This window comes from Giraffa tippelskirchi, chromosome 7 (assembly GCF_054371585.1).
Source record: "Giraffa tippelskirchi isolate mGirTip1 chromosome 7, T2T-mGirTip1v1.2.pri, whole genome shotgun sequence".
NCBI classification, from domain to species: domain Eukaryota; kingdom Metazoa; phylum Chordata; class Mammalia; order Artiodactyla; family Giraffidae; genus Giraffa; species Giraffa tippelskirchi.
Genome location: NC_137281.1, coordinates 42432730 through 42453197, shown reverse-complemented (window position 1 = coordinate 42453197; position 20468 = coordinate 42432730). Strand labels below are relative to the sequence as shown.

The 20468-nt window shown below is 41.8% G+C and overlaps 1 protein-coding gene and 1 non-coding gene across 3 annotated transcripts in view; one reads left to right on the top strand and one right to left on the bottom strand.

Moving 5' to 3' along the window:
* Positions 1-6911: 6911 nt before the first annotated feature.
* Positions 6912-20468, top strand: part of HEATR3 (HEAT repeat containing 3) — a 37059-nt gene continuing 23502 nt past the window's right edge. For both annotated transcript variants that reach the window (XM_081513663.1, XM_081513664.1), the window contains exons 1-7: positions 6912-7212; positions 7358-7530; positions 9379-9466; positions 10843-10955; positions 13192-13301; positions 15403-15543; positions 16987-17264. In XM_081513663.1, coding sequence (XP_081369789.1) covers positions 7078-7212; positions 7358-7530; positions 9379-9466; positions 10843-10955; positions 13192-13301; positions 15403-15543; positions 16987-17264 — 1038 coding nt within the window. In that variant the 5' untranslated portion in view covers positions 6912-7077. The remainder of the gene's footprint in view (positions 7213-7357; positions 7531-9378; positions 9467-10842; positions 10956-13191; positions 13302-15402; positions 15544-16986; positions 17265-20468) is intronic.
* Positions 11838-11910, bottom strand: TRNAG-UCC (transfer RNA glycine (anticodon UCC)). The gene has a single exon. It is a non-coding gene; the product is annotated as a tRNA-Gly (tRNA).

Sequence of the window (20468 nt, the reverse complement as noted above, 5' to 3'; positions counted from 1 at the left end):
ACTAGGTTTCAGCTTTCTTTAAAATTTTTTTTAATATTAGTTCTTTATTTGAAGAAAGTTTTAACCTGCTAGGACAAAATAAAAAAATTGAAAGGCTATATCAGCAATTGGTATTATTTTTGTCACTTTTGCTATTGGCTAAACAAGTGAAATGACAATGTAAGTCTAAACTTTTTATAGAGAGGCTATTACTAAAAACTCAGCCTCTTTATAATACCGGTGCTAAATCAAATTTTGGAGACAGAGTTTTGAGTGAAGTAGGAAAGGACAGCTTCACTGCTTTGCCAGGCCAAGGAAGATACAGCAGGCTTTTGCCTCAAAAAACTGTATCCCTCGCCCCGGAGAACTTGATGAGGGTTTTTGTAATGGTGTGTCAAAGGTGAGGTCTCTGACAAGATTAGAGTGTGAGCAGAGTCTCAGGTGTTCAGTCTCCTCCTCCTGATGAGCTTTTCTGGTCCCCTTAATCTTGCATCAAGTTGGCTTGCTCCTCCTTTGATCAGCAGCTGTTCCAATGCAACCCTTGGAACCCAGGGAAGATCATAGTGGCTGAAGTCTTGCCTACAAGAAATGGGGGAGAGAAAGGCCTCTGTGCCTGGGAACCCCACAGGGCCCCACTTGTTTTCAAGGTTATATATTTCTTTTGGATGTAAAATGTGGTATCATTAACCATGATCTTTTGATTTATATGATTTTGCATGTTTTATCACATATGATACAGATTCCCTAAGTAGTCAATTTGTAACTTTTTTTTTAACATTTGAGATGCACAAAAAAAGATGTCAGTCATCTAAAAAAATTCCCTACTTTCAGTTTTACTTGAAAATTTGATAAATCCGGATTTTGATCTGGCTTAGAAGGTAATGAAAAAGCAAAATTGCGTAATTGCAGTTACTTAACTGAAGTGATATTATCCTACAATCAGTTAAAATAAATAAAACATACAAAAAATACAATAATTTTTAGATGCCCTAAAGCTAGTTTTGACATGCTCATTTAAAAACAGATGGGAGGACTTCCCTGGGTGGTCCAGTGGCTAAGACTCTCTGCTCCCTATGCAGGGGGCCTGGGTTCCATCCCTGGTCAGGGAACTAGATCCTACATGCCACAAGTACAGATCCCACGTGCCACAACGAAGATGGAAATTTCTGTGTTCCACGGGAAGACCCAGCACAGCCAAATAAATAAAGTCCAAAAAAAAAAAAAGTGAATTTTAAAAAACACATGGAAATACACCAGCTCTTCACTGGAGAGCTTGGTCTTCTGGTCTTTGTGCTCAGTCGCTCAGTCATGTGCGATTCTTTGCAACCTCATGGACTGCAGAAGCAGCTAGACTGAGAATGGATTCATAAAGAGCTGGGCAAAGAAAGTAAGCAATTACCAACAGGAAGAAAATGTTGTACCTCTGGGAGAAAAAAGAACTGCAGAATTAAATGGGTTTATTTAGAAAAATCATAAGTTTTTTAAAGTGAGAAATTTTTAAGAACCCTACAAACATAAGACTTGTATTATGTGGAATTCGTGCTACAACTAACCTGGAAACAACATTCAACAATATTCATATTAATGGTATTGATCTTAACAAAAAGATATGAAATGCCGATCTAGACACAGGAGTCGTGGGAGGAGCCCTGAATGGGGCAGAGTCTTTTACAGCAGAGTCTCTGGCTCCAGGGGCAGCCTCTGATCTGTGGCAGGTGGGTGTGGGGTAATAGGGACTACATCAGGAAATTGAGTCGCATTTCTTTTTTTAACATTAAAAAAAATTTATTTCTTTCTGGCTGTGCTGGGTCTTCATTGCTGCATGCAGGCTTTCTCTAGTTGTGGCGAGTGGGGGCTACTCTTCACGGCAGTGTGTCTGTTTCTCTTAGCTGTGGCTTCTCTTGTTGAGGAGCTCGGGCTGCACAGTGCATGGTCTTCGGTAGTTGTGGCACACAGGCTTAGTTGCGCCAAGGCATGTGGAATCTTCCCGGACCAGGGATTGAACCCGTGTCCCCTGCATTGGCAGGCAAATTCTCAACCACTGGATCACCAGGGATGTCAAATCACATTTCTCTTTAAAATTGTTCCATGATTTAAAAAAAAAATGCAAAGACTAACTGCTCATTCTAGAAAACCTCCAAAATAAAATAGTTCAAAAGTAAGTTTGTTAGATAATCTCCTTTAATTTCCCCCATAGTCAAACGCAAGTTACGCTTTGGTATATATGTGAAAGAAAAGTCTTAGTCACTCAGTCGTGTCCTACTCTTTGCGACCTCATGGAGTGCAGCCCACCAGGCTCCTCTGTCCATGGAATTCTCCAGGCAGGAATACTGGAGTGGGTTGCCATTCACTTCTCCAGGGGATCTTCCTGATCCAGGGATTGAACCCAGGTCTCCTGCATCGCAGGCAGATTCTTTACCATCTAAGCCACCGGGAAGCCCTTGGTATATATACTTTCATAGATATTCCCTCTGTGTGTGCTTTTTTATAAATGGGATTTTACTATATGTGCTGCTCTGTAACCTGCCATTTTACTTCATATCTGGTGAATACCTTTCTTGCCTTATGAATAAATACTGTCAAAGGATGATTTTCAACAAGTTTAAATTTTCGTGTTTATCATATAAACATATAGTGATCATGCATCAGTTCCTTAATGAAGGAACCAGGAAGATGGAAACATTGGTTTAAAGGAGGAACAGAAATTTAGTCACTGAGGAAAAATATGCTTAAAGAAGACTGCTAGGAAACCATAAATCTTCTAGAAAGAAGAAAACATAGGCAGAACTCCTTTTTTCTTTGTTCTTTTTTATTTATTTTAAAATTAATTTTTATTGCAGTATAGTTGCTTTACAATGTTGTGTTCATAGGCAGAACACTTTGACATAAATTGTAGCAATATTTTTTGGATCTGTCTCCTAAAGGGAAGGAAATAAAAGCAAAAATATACAAATGGGACCTAATTAAACCTAAAAGCTTTTGCACAGTGAAGTAAATCCTCAAGAATATGAAAAGACAACTTACCGAATGAGAGAACATATTTGCAAATGATATTACTAAGGGGTTAATATCCAAACTAAATAAACAATTCAACATCAATAAACAGACAACCCAATTAAAAAATGAGCAGAGGAACTGAACATTTTTCCAAGAAGACATACAGATGGCCAATCGACACATGAAAAGATGCTCAACATCATTAATCATCAGAGAAATGCAAATTAAAACCACAGTGAAATATCACCTCATACCTGTCAGAATACCATCAAAGCTACCATCAAAAAGAATACAAATAAATGTTGGTGAGGATATTGAGAAAAGGAAACACACACTGTTGGTGGGAATGTAAACTGGTGTAGCTACTGTGAAAAATAGAATGGAGATCTCTCAAAAAACTACAAGTAGACCCAGCAACTCCACCCCTGGGTGTGTATACATAGATACACACACATATACATATGTATACATATATGTATATGGGTATACACTCATACGTATATATACGTATGCACGTATACATGTGTGTATATATGTGTATGTGTATATATATGTATATATATACACATAGAGTGCACTAATTTAAAAAGATCCATGCATCCCAATGTTCATAGCAGTATTATTTATAATTGCCAAACTGTTGTTGTGTTGTTGTTGTTCAGTCGCTAAGCTGTGCCCAACTCTTTGCAACTCCATGGACTGCAGCACACCAGGTTTCCCTGTCCTTCAACAGTGTGAAAGGTGAGAAACAGGAGTCTGAGAAAACAGCTCATTCCTATTTGAAACAAAATTTGTCTGCAGATAATTGATTACAAGCATTTTTATTGTCTCAAAAGGGAGGAGGATTCTATGCAATCAAATTCAAAAATCCCTCTTGACAAAGATAATTTGTAGGAATATGGATGGTTGACTGGATGATTGACATTGATCAATCAATCAATCAATCAATGTCAATTATTGCTTGGCTGGATTTTTTTTTTTTAATGACTGGTTAAGGATAGGGCTTCCATGATAGCTCAGTTGGTAAACAATCTGCCTGCAATGCAGGAGACCCCAGTTCAATTCCTGGGTCAGGAAGGTCCGCTGGATAAGAGATAGGCTACCCACTCCAGTATTGTTGGTCTTCTCTTATGGCTCAGCTGGTAAAGAATCTGCCTGCAATGCAGGAGACCTGGGTTCAATCCCTGGGTTGGGAAGATACCCTGCGGAAGAGAAAGGCTACCCACTCCAGTATTCCGGCTTTGAGAATTCCACGGACTGTATAGTCTATGGGGTCACAAAGAGTCAGACTGAGGAACTTTCACTTTCACTTTAAGGATTATTAGACTGGTTAAAGGTTGCACTGCCTCTAAGACTGATGATCTCATGTGGGTTCTAGAAGGGCTCCTAAGTTCATTAAATAGTTTTTTTGTTATTGTTCAGTCATTAAGTCATATCTGACTCTGCGACCCCGTGGATTGCAGCGTGCCAGGCTTTGTCCTTCACTGTCTCTCGGAGTTTGCTCAAATTCATGTCCATTGAGTTGGCAATGCTGTCTAACCATCTCATCCTCTGTTGCCCCCTTCTCCTCCTGCCTTCAATCTTTCCCAGCACCACGGTCTTTTCCAAGTTACCTCTTTGCATCAGGTGGTCAAAGGATTGGAACTTCAACATCAGTCCTTCCAATGAATATTCAGAGTTGATTTCCTTTAGGATTTCCCTTGCAGTCCAAGGGACTCTCAAGAGTCTTCTCTAGCACCACAATTCAAAAGCATCAATACTTCAGCGCTCAGCCTCCTTTATGGTCCAACTCTCATTAAATAGTTCATTATTCATTTCTTAGCAGAAATGTTAATTTCTCACAGGAAATAGTAATGAAATAGATCCCAAAGTTCTCCCTGGGTTTAAGGTTTTGAACTATTTCTTTTTTTGCCCATCCCCACAGTGAGAGAAATAGCAAGAATCTATCTCTCCCTATTCTGTCTAGATTGCTTGCCCTACTCTTTCTTGACTATGTGGTTTCTATTCATTTAAAAAATGGTATGCTTATTTTGTGCCAGGTTTTGGCCAGTGTTGAGAAGACAGTGATGTGTTAAAGCAGGCAGTCTTATCCTGACAGGTTTAGTGTGCAGTTGGGCAGAGCATGGGCATACTTATAACTTAAATTTATTTGTACATAGTTGTAATTCTGAACTGTGCTTTGAAGCAAAGGGACAAGATATATGTCATCTCAAGAGAGATCCATCTCAGACTGCAAAATCAGAGGAGGCACCTATGAAGAAGCGACTCTTGCATTCACCAGGACACGGGTGGGGTTGCACGGGTGGGGGTTTTGCTTGCCCCAAATCCTAAGGCAGGAAAGATGTTGGCCCTTTGGAGGGTGGCTAAAAGACTGAATGCAAGAGGTGACTTGAGATGAAGTTGGAGGCTGGAAGGAGACACTGCAGCTGGCCAAGGTTTTGATCCCTGTCCTAAGAGAAAGTGAAGCCACTGAAACGTTTCAAGCAAAGGAGTACATACGAGAAAGTTGGAAGGATAGTCAGTTTGAAAAAAAAAAAAAAAACCACTCCAGCTGCTCTATAAATGGGCAGAGTGGGAAAAGCAAGACCAGAAGGCCATGTGGTCAAGACAAGAGCAGATAATAGCCTGGACTAGGGAGGTGTACAGATCAGTAGCCAGATAAGAGAGATCTAGGAAGTAAAAGTTACCAATGTATGTCTGGGGTTTCAACTTTTCCTTGTACCTAAAGCTGGTCTTTGATAGGCATGAGCTTCTGCACAATTTCAGTTACACCTCTGTGATTATTTTCCAAAATATGCCTAAGTAATTAATCATTTCCCTTACTAGAAAGTCAACTCTTTGAGGGTGGGGTTGCCATGGAGTGGAACTTTTCTCCCATACATTGTTGACCTGCAAGCTATGTATCTATTGGATGCTCAATATATACACGTAATTATAAAGAGTATATAAGATTCTCCTGTACTTTCCTCCTTCCTTACTACTTACCACAATTGTAATTAAAGTTATTCATATAATCATATGTTTAACACACCTCTCACTAAACTGTCAACTCCATAAGGACAAGGGTAATGTTCATATCTGTCTTGGTTATTGCTTTATCTCAATGCCCCACACTGTATCTGGTACTCAATAAATATTTGTGACAGAATCCTTAAGTAAAAGTTTCAATCAAACATTTATATCATGCTTATTTTGTGCCAGTCTCTCTCTTAGTATCTTAAAAACATTAGCACAGTTTTCCTCTTAACAACTCCATAGGGTATATATTACTGATATCCCCATCTCATTGATGAGGAAACTGAGGCAGGAAGGTTAAGTAACTTCTTAGGGAGTCCATCTTATAATATATGGACTTTGTCTAGGACAAGGCCTGTGCTAGGCACAGAATAAAATCGTGGTTAATATTTTGGGGCACTAGTGGTAAAGAAACCGCCTGCCAATGCAAGAGATGCAAGACATGCGCGCTTGATGCCTGGGTCGGGGAAGATCCTCTGGAGAAGGAAATGGCAATCCACTCCAGTATTCCTGCCTGTTAAATTCCACGTCCATGCGGTCGCAAAGAGTCGGACAGGCCTGAGCACAAAGGATAGGATAGGATAGGATAATATTTTTTGAGCACCTACTATAATACACTATCAGGTTTGGAGTTAGGGGCTTTACATAGTACTTTAAGCCTCACACTAAGGTTAGGCAAGTTAAGTATCCTTAATCGCCCTCGATTATCATGCAAATAGGTAAAGGTTTGGCAGATTGAGTATCTTGATAGACGTCGAGGGGAGGCGGAGACAGTACCACCGTTCAAACCCAGCCTTCCCTCTGCCGAGCCGGTCCCCAGGACTTGCCCCTCTGCAAGGCCTGGCCCCGCCCACCGTCCGCTCTACGCCTGCGCGCTCCCCACGCCAGTCCCCCCCACCCCCGCCGCTGACTCGCGACGCGCACGCGCAGTGCTTCTCCATGTGGGCGCGGGCCGTCATCCGGCCCAGCTGAGCAGTGGTACGTAAACCCCTAGGTTGCAAGACCCTCCTGTCCGCCTGCACCGTCTTGCTGTTGCCCTCCTCTCTCGGTCTTCCCTCCCCGACTCCCACCACAGCGCACTTCGCCATGGGCAAGAGCCGGACGAAGCGCTTCAAGCGACCTCAGTTCTCGCCTACGGGCGACTGTCAGGCCGAGGCGGCGGCGGCGAACGGGACGGAGCCAGAGGAGGACGACGGACCAGCGGCGGAGCTGCTGGAAAAAGTGAGGCGAGGGCTCGCCGGGGCCGCGCGGGGAGGGCCGGGGGAGCAGGCGGCGCGCCGAGGCCCCCAGCCGTGCCGCGCGCCCCTACCACCGCGCCCCTGCGCTTGCGCTCTACCGTCCCCTGACCACTTGCTCTGTCCCGCAGCTTCAGCACCCGAGCGCCGAGGTCCGCGAGTGCGCCTGCGCGGGGCTGGCCCGGCTGGTGCAGCAGCGGCCGGTGCTCCCGGGCCTGGCTCGCCGGGACGCCGTGCGCCGCCTTGGGCCGCTGCTGCTCGACCCCAGCCTGGCGGTGAGGGAGACAGCGGCCGGCGCGCTGAGGTGAGCGGGGAAGGGCGATCCGGGGTGGTGCCCGCGGATCCGGGCATCGGCGTCTAGCCAGCGCCTCCTGTGCGCCTGGCACCGTCGCTCACGGGTTTCATCCTCAGTGCTCTTGTCTGCGGCACAACTCGGGAGGGCCAAGAACTGGCTCTGTCCTGTTTGCAGAGGAGGGATTTGAACTCAGGCGTCAGATTTCCGGAGGACCTCATGAGCCCCGGGCCACACGCCTTCCATTCGTCCGCCTGACTGCTTCAACTGCAGTAGCCATCTGCCAAGCGTCCTCTGTCCAAGGCTTAGCGCACCTTGTACCCTCCCCAAGGAGCCTTCGTAGTCCTGAGGTTCGGTGAACTCTTCCATTGTATGTGCCAGATGTTCTAGGCGCGAGGGGTTTTGAGAAGGCAGAACACTGAGCAAGACAGCCAAGACCCGTGCCTTCACAGAAACATGTTGATGCAGAGACAGGGAACTAGTAACCAGGTGAAAGGAAATATTAGGTTTTAAGAGGTGCTTTGGAGAAACCAAGAAGATAATAGCCGGAGGTGGGGAGTTACTTTAAATTGGATAATCTCTAGGTAACATTTGTGAACTGAGAGCTGAGGTAGCCTAGAGCCAGATGTGGACACACAAGGGGAAGGGCATTCCTGACAGGGAGTAGCAACAGCAGAGGGCTTGGCACGGTTAAAGAAAGGGAAGGTTATGTGGCTAAGTAGAGTAGAGGGTGCACATTATAGGGATTGAGACTGGAGAGACAGATAAGGACACAGTGGTGCAGAGCTAAAGGACCTATTCTAAGCTCGAGTGACTGGTCTAATTGACCTTTTCAAAAGGGCTGGTAGCTGCACTGAGAATGGACTGTAGAGGGGGCCAGAGTAAAAGTTAATATTTGTAGTTCTCATAGCCCTGTATTTATTCTGTTTCATTCATTAATGTAGCAGGTTTATATTGAGAGCCTGCAGTGCCAGACGGTGGGCTAGTGGGAGTGAACAAGACACATAATTTCAGTCCTTAATGGATCTTACAGTATTGAGGGAGTTATTTGCATACTGCTTATGCAGTATGCAAATAACCACATAAGTGTGTAATTACAACCAATGATATTTACAAAAGATGCTATGAGAAGGGGTTTGGGGAAGAAAACTAAGGGCATGATGTTTGAGGTGAGATCTGGGGGATGAGGGGGAATTAACCCGTTGATGGAGAAAGCAACACACACTGGGAGCTGCTGGAAGATGGTGAGGCAGCTTCTCATTTCTTTTCATAGCCTGAGTGCCTAGCACAGTGCTGTACACTCAGAGGGTAAGCAGTGTCTTCACAATCAAAATTAAATGTAGTCAGGATTGTTTCAGGGAAGGTCATTCTCAGTAGCCTCACCCTTCCTATCCTTGAAGTCTTGATTCCAGGAAAAGGTCCCTTCATACAAGATCAGGCAGGGGAATTCCCTAGCAGTCCAGTGGTTAAGACTCTGAGCTCTCACTGCTGAGGGAGCAGGTCCAATCCCTGGTCAGGGAGCTAAGATTCCATAAGCAGCATGGCATGGCCAAAAAAATAAAAAGAAGATCAGGCAGTAATTGATTTACATTAAATAGGAAAAGTCTTCCCTCTCCCTGGGTACTGCCTCAGTCCTGAGAATTACATTGTTACAAGACAAAGTCATCTGTTTACTTCATGTAGAGCAAGGATCAGAACAGGTAGAGTTCTGTGGATCGGTTCTGCTGTGTCTTACAGAAATTGTAAAGCGATTTCAAACCGGAAATGTCAAGTATGGGTAGACATAGAAATAAACTTGAGTGCTTAGTATGTTTTATGACATGTGATCTGAAACCGGTGTGTTTTAAACTTCTTGTGTAGAAATCTCAGCGCTTGTGGCGGTTTTGAAGTTTGTGATGACATGGTGACCAAGGATATCATGACTCCACTGGTCGCACTGCTGAAAGAGGTATGCCACTTTCCCAAGTTGCTGTTAGTGCACGCACTTGAACAGTTTGGGGTTTTGTCTTGTTTCTAAGTACTTTGGTGTCATTTTGTCTTCCCTCAAAACATTAGGAATTGTGTTTCTTTTCCTGGAAACACTGATCTCTCATTGTTGACACTAGTCTCTAGTTTGTCCCGCTACCTTTATTTATCTGCTTGTTGGAAAAGACCTTCCTACAAGTATAGACTACCTCCTTTAGACTTCAAACTTCATAGGATGAAAATAATTTGTATTTATTGGATGCTTAATTATGTGTCTTGTGTGTTATTCTATTGAATCCTCAAAGCAGTCCTATTTGGCAGGTACTCTTTGTTATTCCTGTTTTACAGCTGAGGAAGCTCAAGCACAGACATTAAGAATTTGCTCAGAAGACTAGCTTAAGTTCTCAAATTTTCTAATGTGCCACCTTTATTGCAAGATGCAGTTAAGGAATTAAGGAATTCTCCTCCTGTCATGCCTCTAGTCCACTGTTCCGTATTGATGGGTAATTTTCACTTGAGGCCATAGAAAGAATATCCAGGTTTGATAAGAGACATCATCATCAAAGGGACAAGACATCTTGTCCCTTTAGAACAGTAATTCTTGTAGGGGTGATGTACCCCACAGGGGACATTTGGCAATGTCTGGAGCCATTTTTGATTGTCACAGCTTCAGGGGAGGGTTTGCTACTGTCATCTAGTGCATACAGGCCAAGGATGCTGCTAAGCATCCTACACTGGGCGTGACAGCAAAGTGTCCCACGTGCAACGCAACAAAGAATCATCCCATTCAAAATGTTAGTAGTGCCGAGTTTGAGAAGCTTGATTGAGAGGATGCAGTGGATTGTAGGAGGGGGCAGAACTGCAGAGGGGTTCAGAGCACCCACTTCGGAGCCAGGATGCCTGGATCTGAGTCCCGCTTCACTAGATACTAAGCTACACCTTCAGCAGGCTCTCTGTACCTCAGTTTCCCATTTGTAGCAGGAGATTGGGGATAATAGTTCATCTATGTCATAGGTTTGTGGTGACAATTAAATGACTTAATAGACATGAAATGCTTCAAATAGTGCCTCGCACATACAAGATGCCGTATAGATGTTAGCTCATATTATTATGTGTTAATTTTCTTTGCCTTATATATAATCTTTACCACGTTAGATAAAATATTTTGTATTGATTTTACATTTTCACTTAAGATGTGAAATACTTTATGTCCAGCTTGTACAGTGACCTGTGAGAATTTGATGGGCTGGTGTTATCTGTCATTTTTGATGTTTAGTTTTTGTGATTCTTCATTGCCTTTTGCATTTCGGTTTGTTTATTCTTTTGAACAAAGGTGCTAATCATGGTATTTGGTTACAGTGTAGTACTGGACTGGATTCAAATGAGATGTCTCCTCAGAAAAAAAAAGATCAAAACAGAAATTCTATTGAAAACATAGCCAACGAGGCCATAAACGTTCTGTGGAATATATGGTAAGATGCTTTCCAGATGCAGCTTCCTGCTTCAACACTACTCAGGCTTCTACTCTCTTTGTTAAACTGCAGAGGAATCTCTGTTCTCCTTGGTAGGCCTGTAAATAATGCTTGGTAGAAGATCGCATCAAGTGACCTAAGATCAACTGTCCTTCCCAAGCCCTTTTTCTCATAGCATCACTGTATCTTTTTAAATTTTTTTGCCTTTCCGGGTGGCATGCAGAATCCTAGTTCCCTAACCAGGCATTGAACCTGTGCCAGCGCTTCTTGGAGTCTTAACTACTGGACTGCCAGGGAAGTCCCGCTACATCTTTTCTTGCTTTACAACTCTTCTATCCAGTTATTGCTACTGACAGAAATAAGAGAAACTGTGGTCATTAGTGGCCCCTGCACCCCTTCCTCCCTCACTGCCTGTGTACCTTAAGCAGCAGTTGTGTTAAAGCTGGCCAGGCTCCAGTGCAATAGATACTTTGATTTGGAATCAGACTGGGACCACAGACCTTGGTGAGTGCCATTTGACAGGGAAGTAGATATCTGAGAAGAGCTCCTTTGGTCCCAGTAGAAAGGAGATCACGCTCCATTCCATCATTGTAGCAGTGAGGGGGCTTGGAGATGGGGGCTTGCTTTTAGGAATGGAGATGGCTAGAAACACAACCTGGATTTTTTTTTCTGCCCCATTTTATTGGACTGCATTTTTAGCAAGAGTCTGTCATAGTTCCTTATTTTCCATCAACAGCCATGGTTATTTCTGACCTCTTAAAGATATCTCTTAGAATACAAAGTTAAGTTGGATCCTGGAAAGCTACCTACACAGCAGTCAAACTTGCCTATGGTTTCTTTCTATCTTTTTTTGGCCGCACCACTCGGCTTGAGGGATCTTAATTCCCCGACCAGGGATCAAACCTGGGCCCCCAGCAGTGGAAGTGCAGAGTCCTAACCACTGGACCACCGGGGAATTTCCTGTGATTTCATTTTGAACTAGTGGACACATTCCACCAGGAAAATTGGAGAGGTCAGATTTGAGGAAATGGCATTCAAGCAAGCTAGTGGGTGCTGTTTTTCTATTAACTTTAACTTATATAAATTGTTGAATTTGCAAATTTGTTATTTTTTTTAATTTTTGAACTTGGAGATTTAAAAAAAATTTTCTTTGAAAAGTGCCTGGAAAAGTGGTCCACAGTAACCTTTCTTTCCTGAGTGCCCGTGAGTCCTATCTATATCATTTCTGGTTATCATAGCTCTTAACATTTTTGTTGCATAGTTTATATTTAAATTATGTTTATGCATGTATACGTTTTATTATCTTAACACATCTATGCTTTATTTTCCTGACTATACCTGAGCTTACTGTGGGCTTCTTGAGGGGAGGTTCATAGCAGTGTTGCAGTAACTAGATGGATGGATGAATAGATGGATATGAAGACAGAAAATAGTTTATCTTTAGATGACAGGATTGGATTGAATCATTTAGTCAGCTGTTAGTGGTTAATCTGTCATGTGTGTATGTGGTATGTCTAGAGGAATATGCTTCTCTGGAATCATGAATAAAATTGTTATAATTATCAGTAACTGTTTACCCTACATTTAGCATATATGTCAGTTAATAACATTGATTACATTAATTCTGATTCTTGTATTAGACGATGCTGTAATTTCAAAAATACTTTTTTGTAACAGTTTCTCTGTTGAAGATTGCAGAATGTTAACATTATAGCAGTCTAGATGGAATCATTAAAACTTAGTTTTAATTTCTTTTAAACTTGTGCTTTTTATATGATAAGAATAGAGGCCTTTAATCCTTACTTTATTATTACTGTGATATAGTGGAAAGACAGGTAGACTGGACCCAGGGACTCACCACTAACAAAATGTGTGATCATTGGACAGATCACTTTACCTTTAGGGGTCTGGGTTTCCTTATCCACAAAAAGAGGAATTGAAGCACATGATTTCTAAGATCTTTTTCATCTTTAACTTCCTGTAAGGAAGCTGGCATGTGGGTAAAGAGATTGGCTAATATGTTGTACTGTGATGGGAATAAAAATTCAGATAGCCAGCTGTATTCATGCACAATGACTATGAATGGGCATTGATTTCTTCATCTGTAAAAATGGTGGGGGTTTGCCTATAATTCTGGTTCTTTTATAAAGCCTGATTATTTTTTCTTGAATTTCTGTGGTTGATTCTTAATGTTAAAATGTGAATAGTAAAACTTTTTTTTCCCCCTTCAATTTAGTGAATGCAGTAGTAGAGCAGTGTCTATATTCAACAAAGAAGGGTGTTTGGAGATTGTATTAAAGTATTTAAGTAGGTTTTCCACCAATGTTGACCTGGCTATTTCAGTAGGTAAGTGAAGAAAAGTATGTGTGCCCTTATTCAAAATTTTTTATTCAAACACAACTTATTTATTCTACGGGAGTGATTTTTTTTTTCTCATTGTATATAAATGCATAGCTGAGTTCTGTTCTGAATCTTTTAAAATCTGTGATTAATTCTTTACTTACTCATGCAGTTTTCCTGCTCTTGACTCTTAAGAGGGAGGAAAGTGATGATGTGAGCATATGTGGTTTCTAATGTCTGAACATTCTTAGAAGTTTTTATTAATTCTTGAAAGTTTTCATCTCCCATTTACAGAGAAACAGCAACCTACAACTGCCAGGCCTCTGAGCCAAAGTTAATTGGAATGTAGACGATAACCTCTGCTTTTTTTGAGAGAGGAAGATAAGTGATTGGAATTTCACGTAGGCCGGCTTCCCTTCCAGACAGAGAAAACAGAGTCTGGCAGCATTAGCAGCCTGGCTCCTGGCTTTCTGTCCATGGGGTTACAGAGCCACTGGGGGCCTCACTCAGCAGGGGAGGAGAAGGAAGCCAGGGGGTGGGTTCTGTCTCCACAGAACGCTGGGGGCGAGTGGAGAAATAATGGGTAAGAAGCAGTTTCTATTCTGCCCTTCATAATGATAGGCATCTGTCCTTTTATTTAACTCTGCATTTCTCCTGGCACGGACAAGTTTGTTCCCCTTACTGAAGTATATTCCCCTTTCCGATGTTTCTCTTGGCTCTAGTGAAAATAGAACAGAAAAGGAAAAAGTAATAGTGGAATATATACTACTGGGGAAAATTTTTTAATCAGTTTCTCAGAATGGAATCTTTGGCAGAAGGGAGACTTGTGAGTAAATGTGGATTTTAAAAACACTTGAACTAGAAAATTGGCAGGTGACTTTTGGTCTCAGAGGACAGTCTTTATTACAATAAGAGAATTTCAGGAAAGTTTATCCTTTGAAAAGAAAAACCTCACTTCTGTTTTTTGGGCCTTAAGTTTTATAGATTTGGTTATTTCATTTTTTTCCTAAAGAACTTTTTAAAAAGGGGATCAGAATAAAGTAATTTTATAGTGTATAGCAGTATTTTCTTTGGCACTTAGCTAGGTTCGTAACTTTTTTAAGACAAATGTCGGATTGCTTCTGTTTTGAAAATCAAGCAAAGCTTATAAATAGTAAAGTGAAATTCTAAAATTCCATACTATGTATTTAATATAGCTTTCTTGCTGTCTTAGCAATCACAACTTACCTTGGCTTTTTGTTAAAGTGAATTTAATTAGTCTCTTAATGAAAAAAATTACACTTGGATATATGTATATGTACATATATGCATATATACGGATTTGTGTATAAATGTATTTTGGAAACCAGACTAGAGCACAGCAATAACATGTATTTTGATACTAACTTGGATGGAAACGATCTGCTTTGGAATTTTTAGACTTGGAAGGAAACGGATTTTATGGAATACAGTATCTCAAAGAAAATAAATTTGGGCTTCCTCATTTGTGCTTCAGAGGTCTTGTCTGTCAAGCCTTTCATGCCATCACTGTTTTATACTTTCAGTTAATTATTTCTAATATACAAGTTGTAATCTATGATCTTGTTTTAATTGCTAGAGAAGAGTTAAGTGCTCAGTGAATCATGTCTATTAATACTTTACCCATCTCTTAATTTACTCTTATTTTTATATAAAATACCTTTTTCCTTAAATGTGCTTTATCAGAAATTAACTTTTAAGGTCATGCTGAATTTTTAAAATGTCTGCAAACCTAGAACTTATCATAGACAACAGTTGTCCACGCACTGGTGTTCAGCCTATAGGCCGTTTGCTATTGGTCTGCGACGAGTATAGAAATTGAGGCTAAATCTTTATAAATGTTTATAGTAACTCCACATAAAAGTATAGTTCTGTAAAGGATTATAAGTTAAAAAAAAGAAAAGTCTTTTATAGCTCTGATAATTTGGGAAGCCTCATTTGCACTATGTTTGAAGAAAAGGGTGAATCTCCTACAAAATGTGTCCAGAGAAGTTGTAAAGATGCAAGTATTTTTTGATGAGTCATTTTGGTTTAAATTATCCTAGCGAAATTCATTTGTTTCTGAATATTTGATTTTTGTCTTTATAAGCATATTGTTTGCAGACGGTGACTGAAGATAACCCAGAGCTACTGAAATCGTTCAGTACCCCAGCATTGCATGTGCTGGAATCAGCAATGCTTTCTCCTGTCAATTCCATGGAGTATCTTCTATTGAAGACATTGGTGGCAGGTAAAAGTTAGCCACTGAGATAGTGTGCTTTTTTAGTAACTTGTAGCAGGAAAAAATGGAGAGGCTAAAATTCAATCATTCCCCCATTTAACCACATCAGGACTTTCTGTGCTTAGGTCTGTTCTGAAATTTTTAATATTTAAATAGAGACCTTTAATTCAGGCGATTCTGCATGGTTTCAGTGCCTTATAAGATTAGATGTGTTTTCAATTTAACAAACTCCTGTTGTCTGATAAAGAAATGGTGTTGTCAGGACCCCCTCTTATTTGTGAAGCAGTGAGTTCAGAAGTTGACTGCAGGCATCTAAGACATGACCACTCACTTTCCTATAAGATCTTCACCCCCAGTGCTTCTCCCCAGAATTTCTAAATACAGAAATAATCTGATGACATGTAAGTAGTAGGTAACTTACTGTGTATTTTCCTCTGGCCCTTTGTTTGGTCTTCAGGGGTAATTTATCTTGAGAGATATTTTGTTTTTTTCCTAAACTGATAAAATACACACAAAATAAAATTCACCATCTTAACCATCTTTAAAGTTTTTCTTTATTTGGCTACACTGCTCTGCTTGTGGGATCTTTAGTTTCCCAACCAGGGACTGAACCTGGCCTCCACAGTGAAAGTGCCGAATCCCAGCTGCTAGACCAACAGAGAGCTCCCCCGCTTCTTAACCATTTTTTGTTTAATTGGAGGAGAATTGCTTTATGATATTTCTTAAGCATCTTTAAGTGTACAGTTGTGTTAAGTATACCCACGTTGTTGTATAACCATCTTGCAAAACTGACACACTGGGCACATTAAACAGTTCCCCCTGTATGTCTGTCCATCCACGGGTAGACACTTGGGTTGCTTCCACTCTTTGGTTACTGAATAATGCTGCTACTATGGATCTTCAAATGATCTGTCTGACTCTTTTCAGTTCTTTTTCAACATAGCAGAATATACCCCAGAACTATTTTTATTTTGTCACATTTTTAAAAATTAGTGTACTTGGCAGTAGCTATTGTTCTGGTTTCACAAGTGAAACACCAAGAGCCTGCTCCCTGGTTTGTGCGTGAGATCTTGGAATTTTAATGCATTCCATTCCCCTCTTGGACTGTAAGAAACTGCTCACGAGAGCATCTCAGGTTAAGATGAAAGAAAGCCGAGGCAACTTAATTTGTCATTGTAAAAGAAACTCGATCGGTGTTCTCTCGGTCTGTCGGCTCTCTGGTCTATCAGGGCAAGGCATTGTGTGCCAGGAACGGGAGACGATTATGAAGGACCTCTGCAGTAAAGGGAGCTGCCTCTGGGCAGAGCTTTTTGACATTTAATAAAAACTCGACAAAGACAGTAGGACTGAGATTTCTTGAAATTATGCCATAGAGCCAATATGGTAGACATTGTATTTAATAAAAGATTACACAGTCGATTTCTCTGTCCTCACGCACATTTTTTTCCACAGGCACAATTTGGAATCTGAAGGACATTATTCCATCCAAGAGTCAGGCAGAAATCATAAATGCCATACTAAAGATCTTATCTGAAGTTCTGGAAATGGATGCTGGCGAAACGGTTATTCAAATGAAGGAGGCTGAAACTCAAAGGATAAAAACCGCTGCAGAGACTGAGGACACATTACAGAATGCTAATGGTGATGATCTGATAGAAGATGATGAAATGGAAGAAATTCCTCAAAGAAGGAAAGTCAGAAGGAAAACTTTCGTTTCAGATTTACTTCCAGTAAGTCGGATTGGTGCTTTCAAACAGTTAATATAGCTATTTTCTTTCAATAGATATCCTAAGCTTCGTAGGAAAATGTTGTAGCAATTAATTATGAAGTGATTTGCAGTAAAAGCAGCCACATTTTCCCATTTATTCTCATTAAAACGTCAGAAATCTCCCAAAGGAGAAAAAAAATCTGTGATGAAACATTTATACAGAGAAGTTGAAAGATGGGTAGACCAATATGCAATATTTCAGAAACATGTGGTCATGTGGTGAAGAGTTTGAGCTCCCAAAGCAAGGGACGTGGGTCCTATCCCTGGTCAGTGAACTAGGATACTTCATGCAGCATGGTGTGGCCAAGAAAAAAAATACATGGTCCTCTTCTTAACATTTGTATCTCCCACTTAAGTTTCCTACTCTCTCCCAGACTGTCTTCAAACTAAAGGAGTTTTTCCTTCGCTCAGATTGTCCCTTGCATTCTTGTCTCTTTTACTTTAGAGTTTAGCTTTACCAAAGTAGCAAGCCAAACTTACATTTACCCACTACTGTTGAGCAGGGAGGGATGGTTTGTAGGCTTGCAGCCTGGATAATCGTGGCTTACTTATGCTGGGTGTGATGTCAGAGTGTGGGTGACCAGTCTCCAGTGCAGGAAACTTTTCAGCTGAACCCGTCAGCAGAGATGGAGCTGTACTTTGGGAAAACATTTTCCTCAAGGAGGAGAGCAAGTCATCAGAAAGGCAGGGAGGACAGCGAGCTGGGCTTTATTCATCCAGGTGCACATTTTCCGTGCTTACGCTGTGTGCCAGGCACTGTGCCAGAGGCTGCTGGTAGAAAGATGATTAAGACATATTTCCTGTCTTCAGGGACCTTTTCCATCTTGTAAGGATGGACACGTAATTTTAACTTACAACAGTGTCTGTGCTAAGAGCAGTGATAGGGCTGTGCCCAGTCTTCTGAGTGAGTAGGCATACCTGACTCAGCCCTGATGGCAGCAGAAAGGAACAGACTCTCAGAAGAGGCTTGGCGGACAGAACACCTGAGCTGTCTGATAGGATGGGGCAAGAAACAGCATGGTGAAAGAAGGTTAGTGTTGTTCGAGGGGCCTGGAGGCGGGAAAACCAGTCAGGAGGCCGCTGAAGTCATTCTAGGGAAAGATAGTGATGCTTGAACTGGAAGGACCCTAGTGATGTCCTCTCACCCTCTCTATCATCTCATGTGTGGCCTGTCCTGATTCGTGTATGAGAAGCTGAATCTGAGAAGTGTCTCAAGTCAGTGTCTTTGAGTTTGGATAGATTTATTTTTAGAGAATTCTTTTTAAAAAAATTTTTATTTATTTTTTGGCCACACCACATGGCATGTGGGATTCCCTCATAGCTCAGTTGGTAAAGAGTCTGCCTGCAATGCAAGAGACCTGAGTTCGATTCCTGGGTGAGAAAGATCCCCTGGAGAAGGAAATGGCGACCACTCCAGTACTCTTGCCTGGAGAATCCGATGGACAGAGGAGCCTGGCGGGCTACAAGTCCATGGGGTCGCAAGAGTCGAACATGACTTAGTGACTGAACAACAGCAGCAACATGGCCTGTGGGATCTTAATTCCCCAACCACAGATTGAACCCATTAGAAGCACAGAGTCCTATTAGAAGCATTAATTAGAAGCATTAGAAGCGCAGACTCCTAACCACTGGACCGCCATGGAAGTCCCTGAAGAATTCTTAATGGGCATAAACTCATCAGTGTACCCCTTTCTCACATTCACGAAGTCTCATAACGCTGAATTGGTGGTGTTCTAAAGTACTCAAATGTAGTTAAGAGCTGTTTTCTCAGTCCCCACGAATGGCTGTTAGGTGCAAAGCTTTGTGTTAAATGCTGGGTTGAATACAAAAATGAAAAGGCCGTCCTGCCCTTGAGTTGCTTGGCAACTCAATATCATGTCTCACTTGTGCATCTGAGTCAGAGTGGGTAGAATTTAAAGTCGGTAAACAAGATAGACAAAGGCATAGCTGTGAGCCTTTTCATCCCAAAGGGTATTGAAAGAACCCTAGCAACATCTCAGGTGCCACATAGAGGTAAGTTACAGATCTGGGGTCCACGTGTGGAATGTCAGGTGTAACAGATTGGGGCTCAGAGGCTCTTCCACAGGGGCTGGCATCGCACTGACCAGGTCACTTTATCCTGATGGACGCATCTGTACTGCATTTCCCCACCCCAAAATCCCATCGGGAGCAGTGGGGATTCCACGTGGGCTGTCTGGGGACTCTCAGAGATCAGACGTCCCTGGCTGGGGATGGGAGAAGAACCACCCGTGTGGGTTTGCTCCATCTCCAGCTTTGCTTCTGGGGGATGCTCCAGGGAATGGGTGAGTGGGGATTGGGATCCCAGTCCACCAAGATGAAGTGCCACTGTTTTAAAATATCAGTGTTTAACTGTTATTTAGAGATACACATTCTCAAGTATTACTTACAGATAGAATTTTGGTGCTTAGAAAATGCAGTGTTTTCTCCGAACAGAAGCTCGCTTTTTAAAGTTTATCACCATAGCTGAGCAGACTGGATGATTAACATGCTGGTCAGGCAGCCAGTGTTTTGGTGCCAGGAGGGTGCTAAGCATCATGCTGCCATGTGCCAGGAATACAAATTCACAGGCAGGCAGCTCAGGTCTTTTCATGCTGCCCAGTGGCTTATGCAGGAATCCTTTAGAATCAAAATGCTTTATTGCATCATTTAACTTAAGAAAGTGTAATCACAAACCTGGAAGGAGAGAACCAACCCAAGTTGTTGCCATAACATGCAGAAGTAGAACACTCCTTACCGGGCTTCCGCAGTTAGCAATTATCAAATCATGGTCTATTTTCTTTCATCTCCTTCCCTACCCACTCTCCCGTCTCACTACTGAATACTTTGAAGCAAATCTCAGCTGTCATAACATTTCCTCTAGCTTGGTTCTTTATGTCAATTTGATAACAGTAAGAAGCAGGGGATTGTTCTGAGCAGGAAAGTCAGGTAAAGAAATGGAACTTCTTTCCGAGTTCTTTCATGCCAGATCTTCATACATGTTAAGTGGATGAGAGGCCAGCAAGGGTGTGTCTTATTTAGAGTCTCATATATATATGAAATGAATAGGAATAAATTTTCTGGGTTCGATCCCTGGGTTGGGAAGATCCCCTGGAGGAGGGCATGGCAACCCACTCCAGAATTCTTGCCTGGAGAATCCCCATGGACA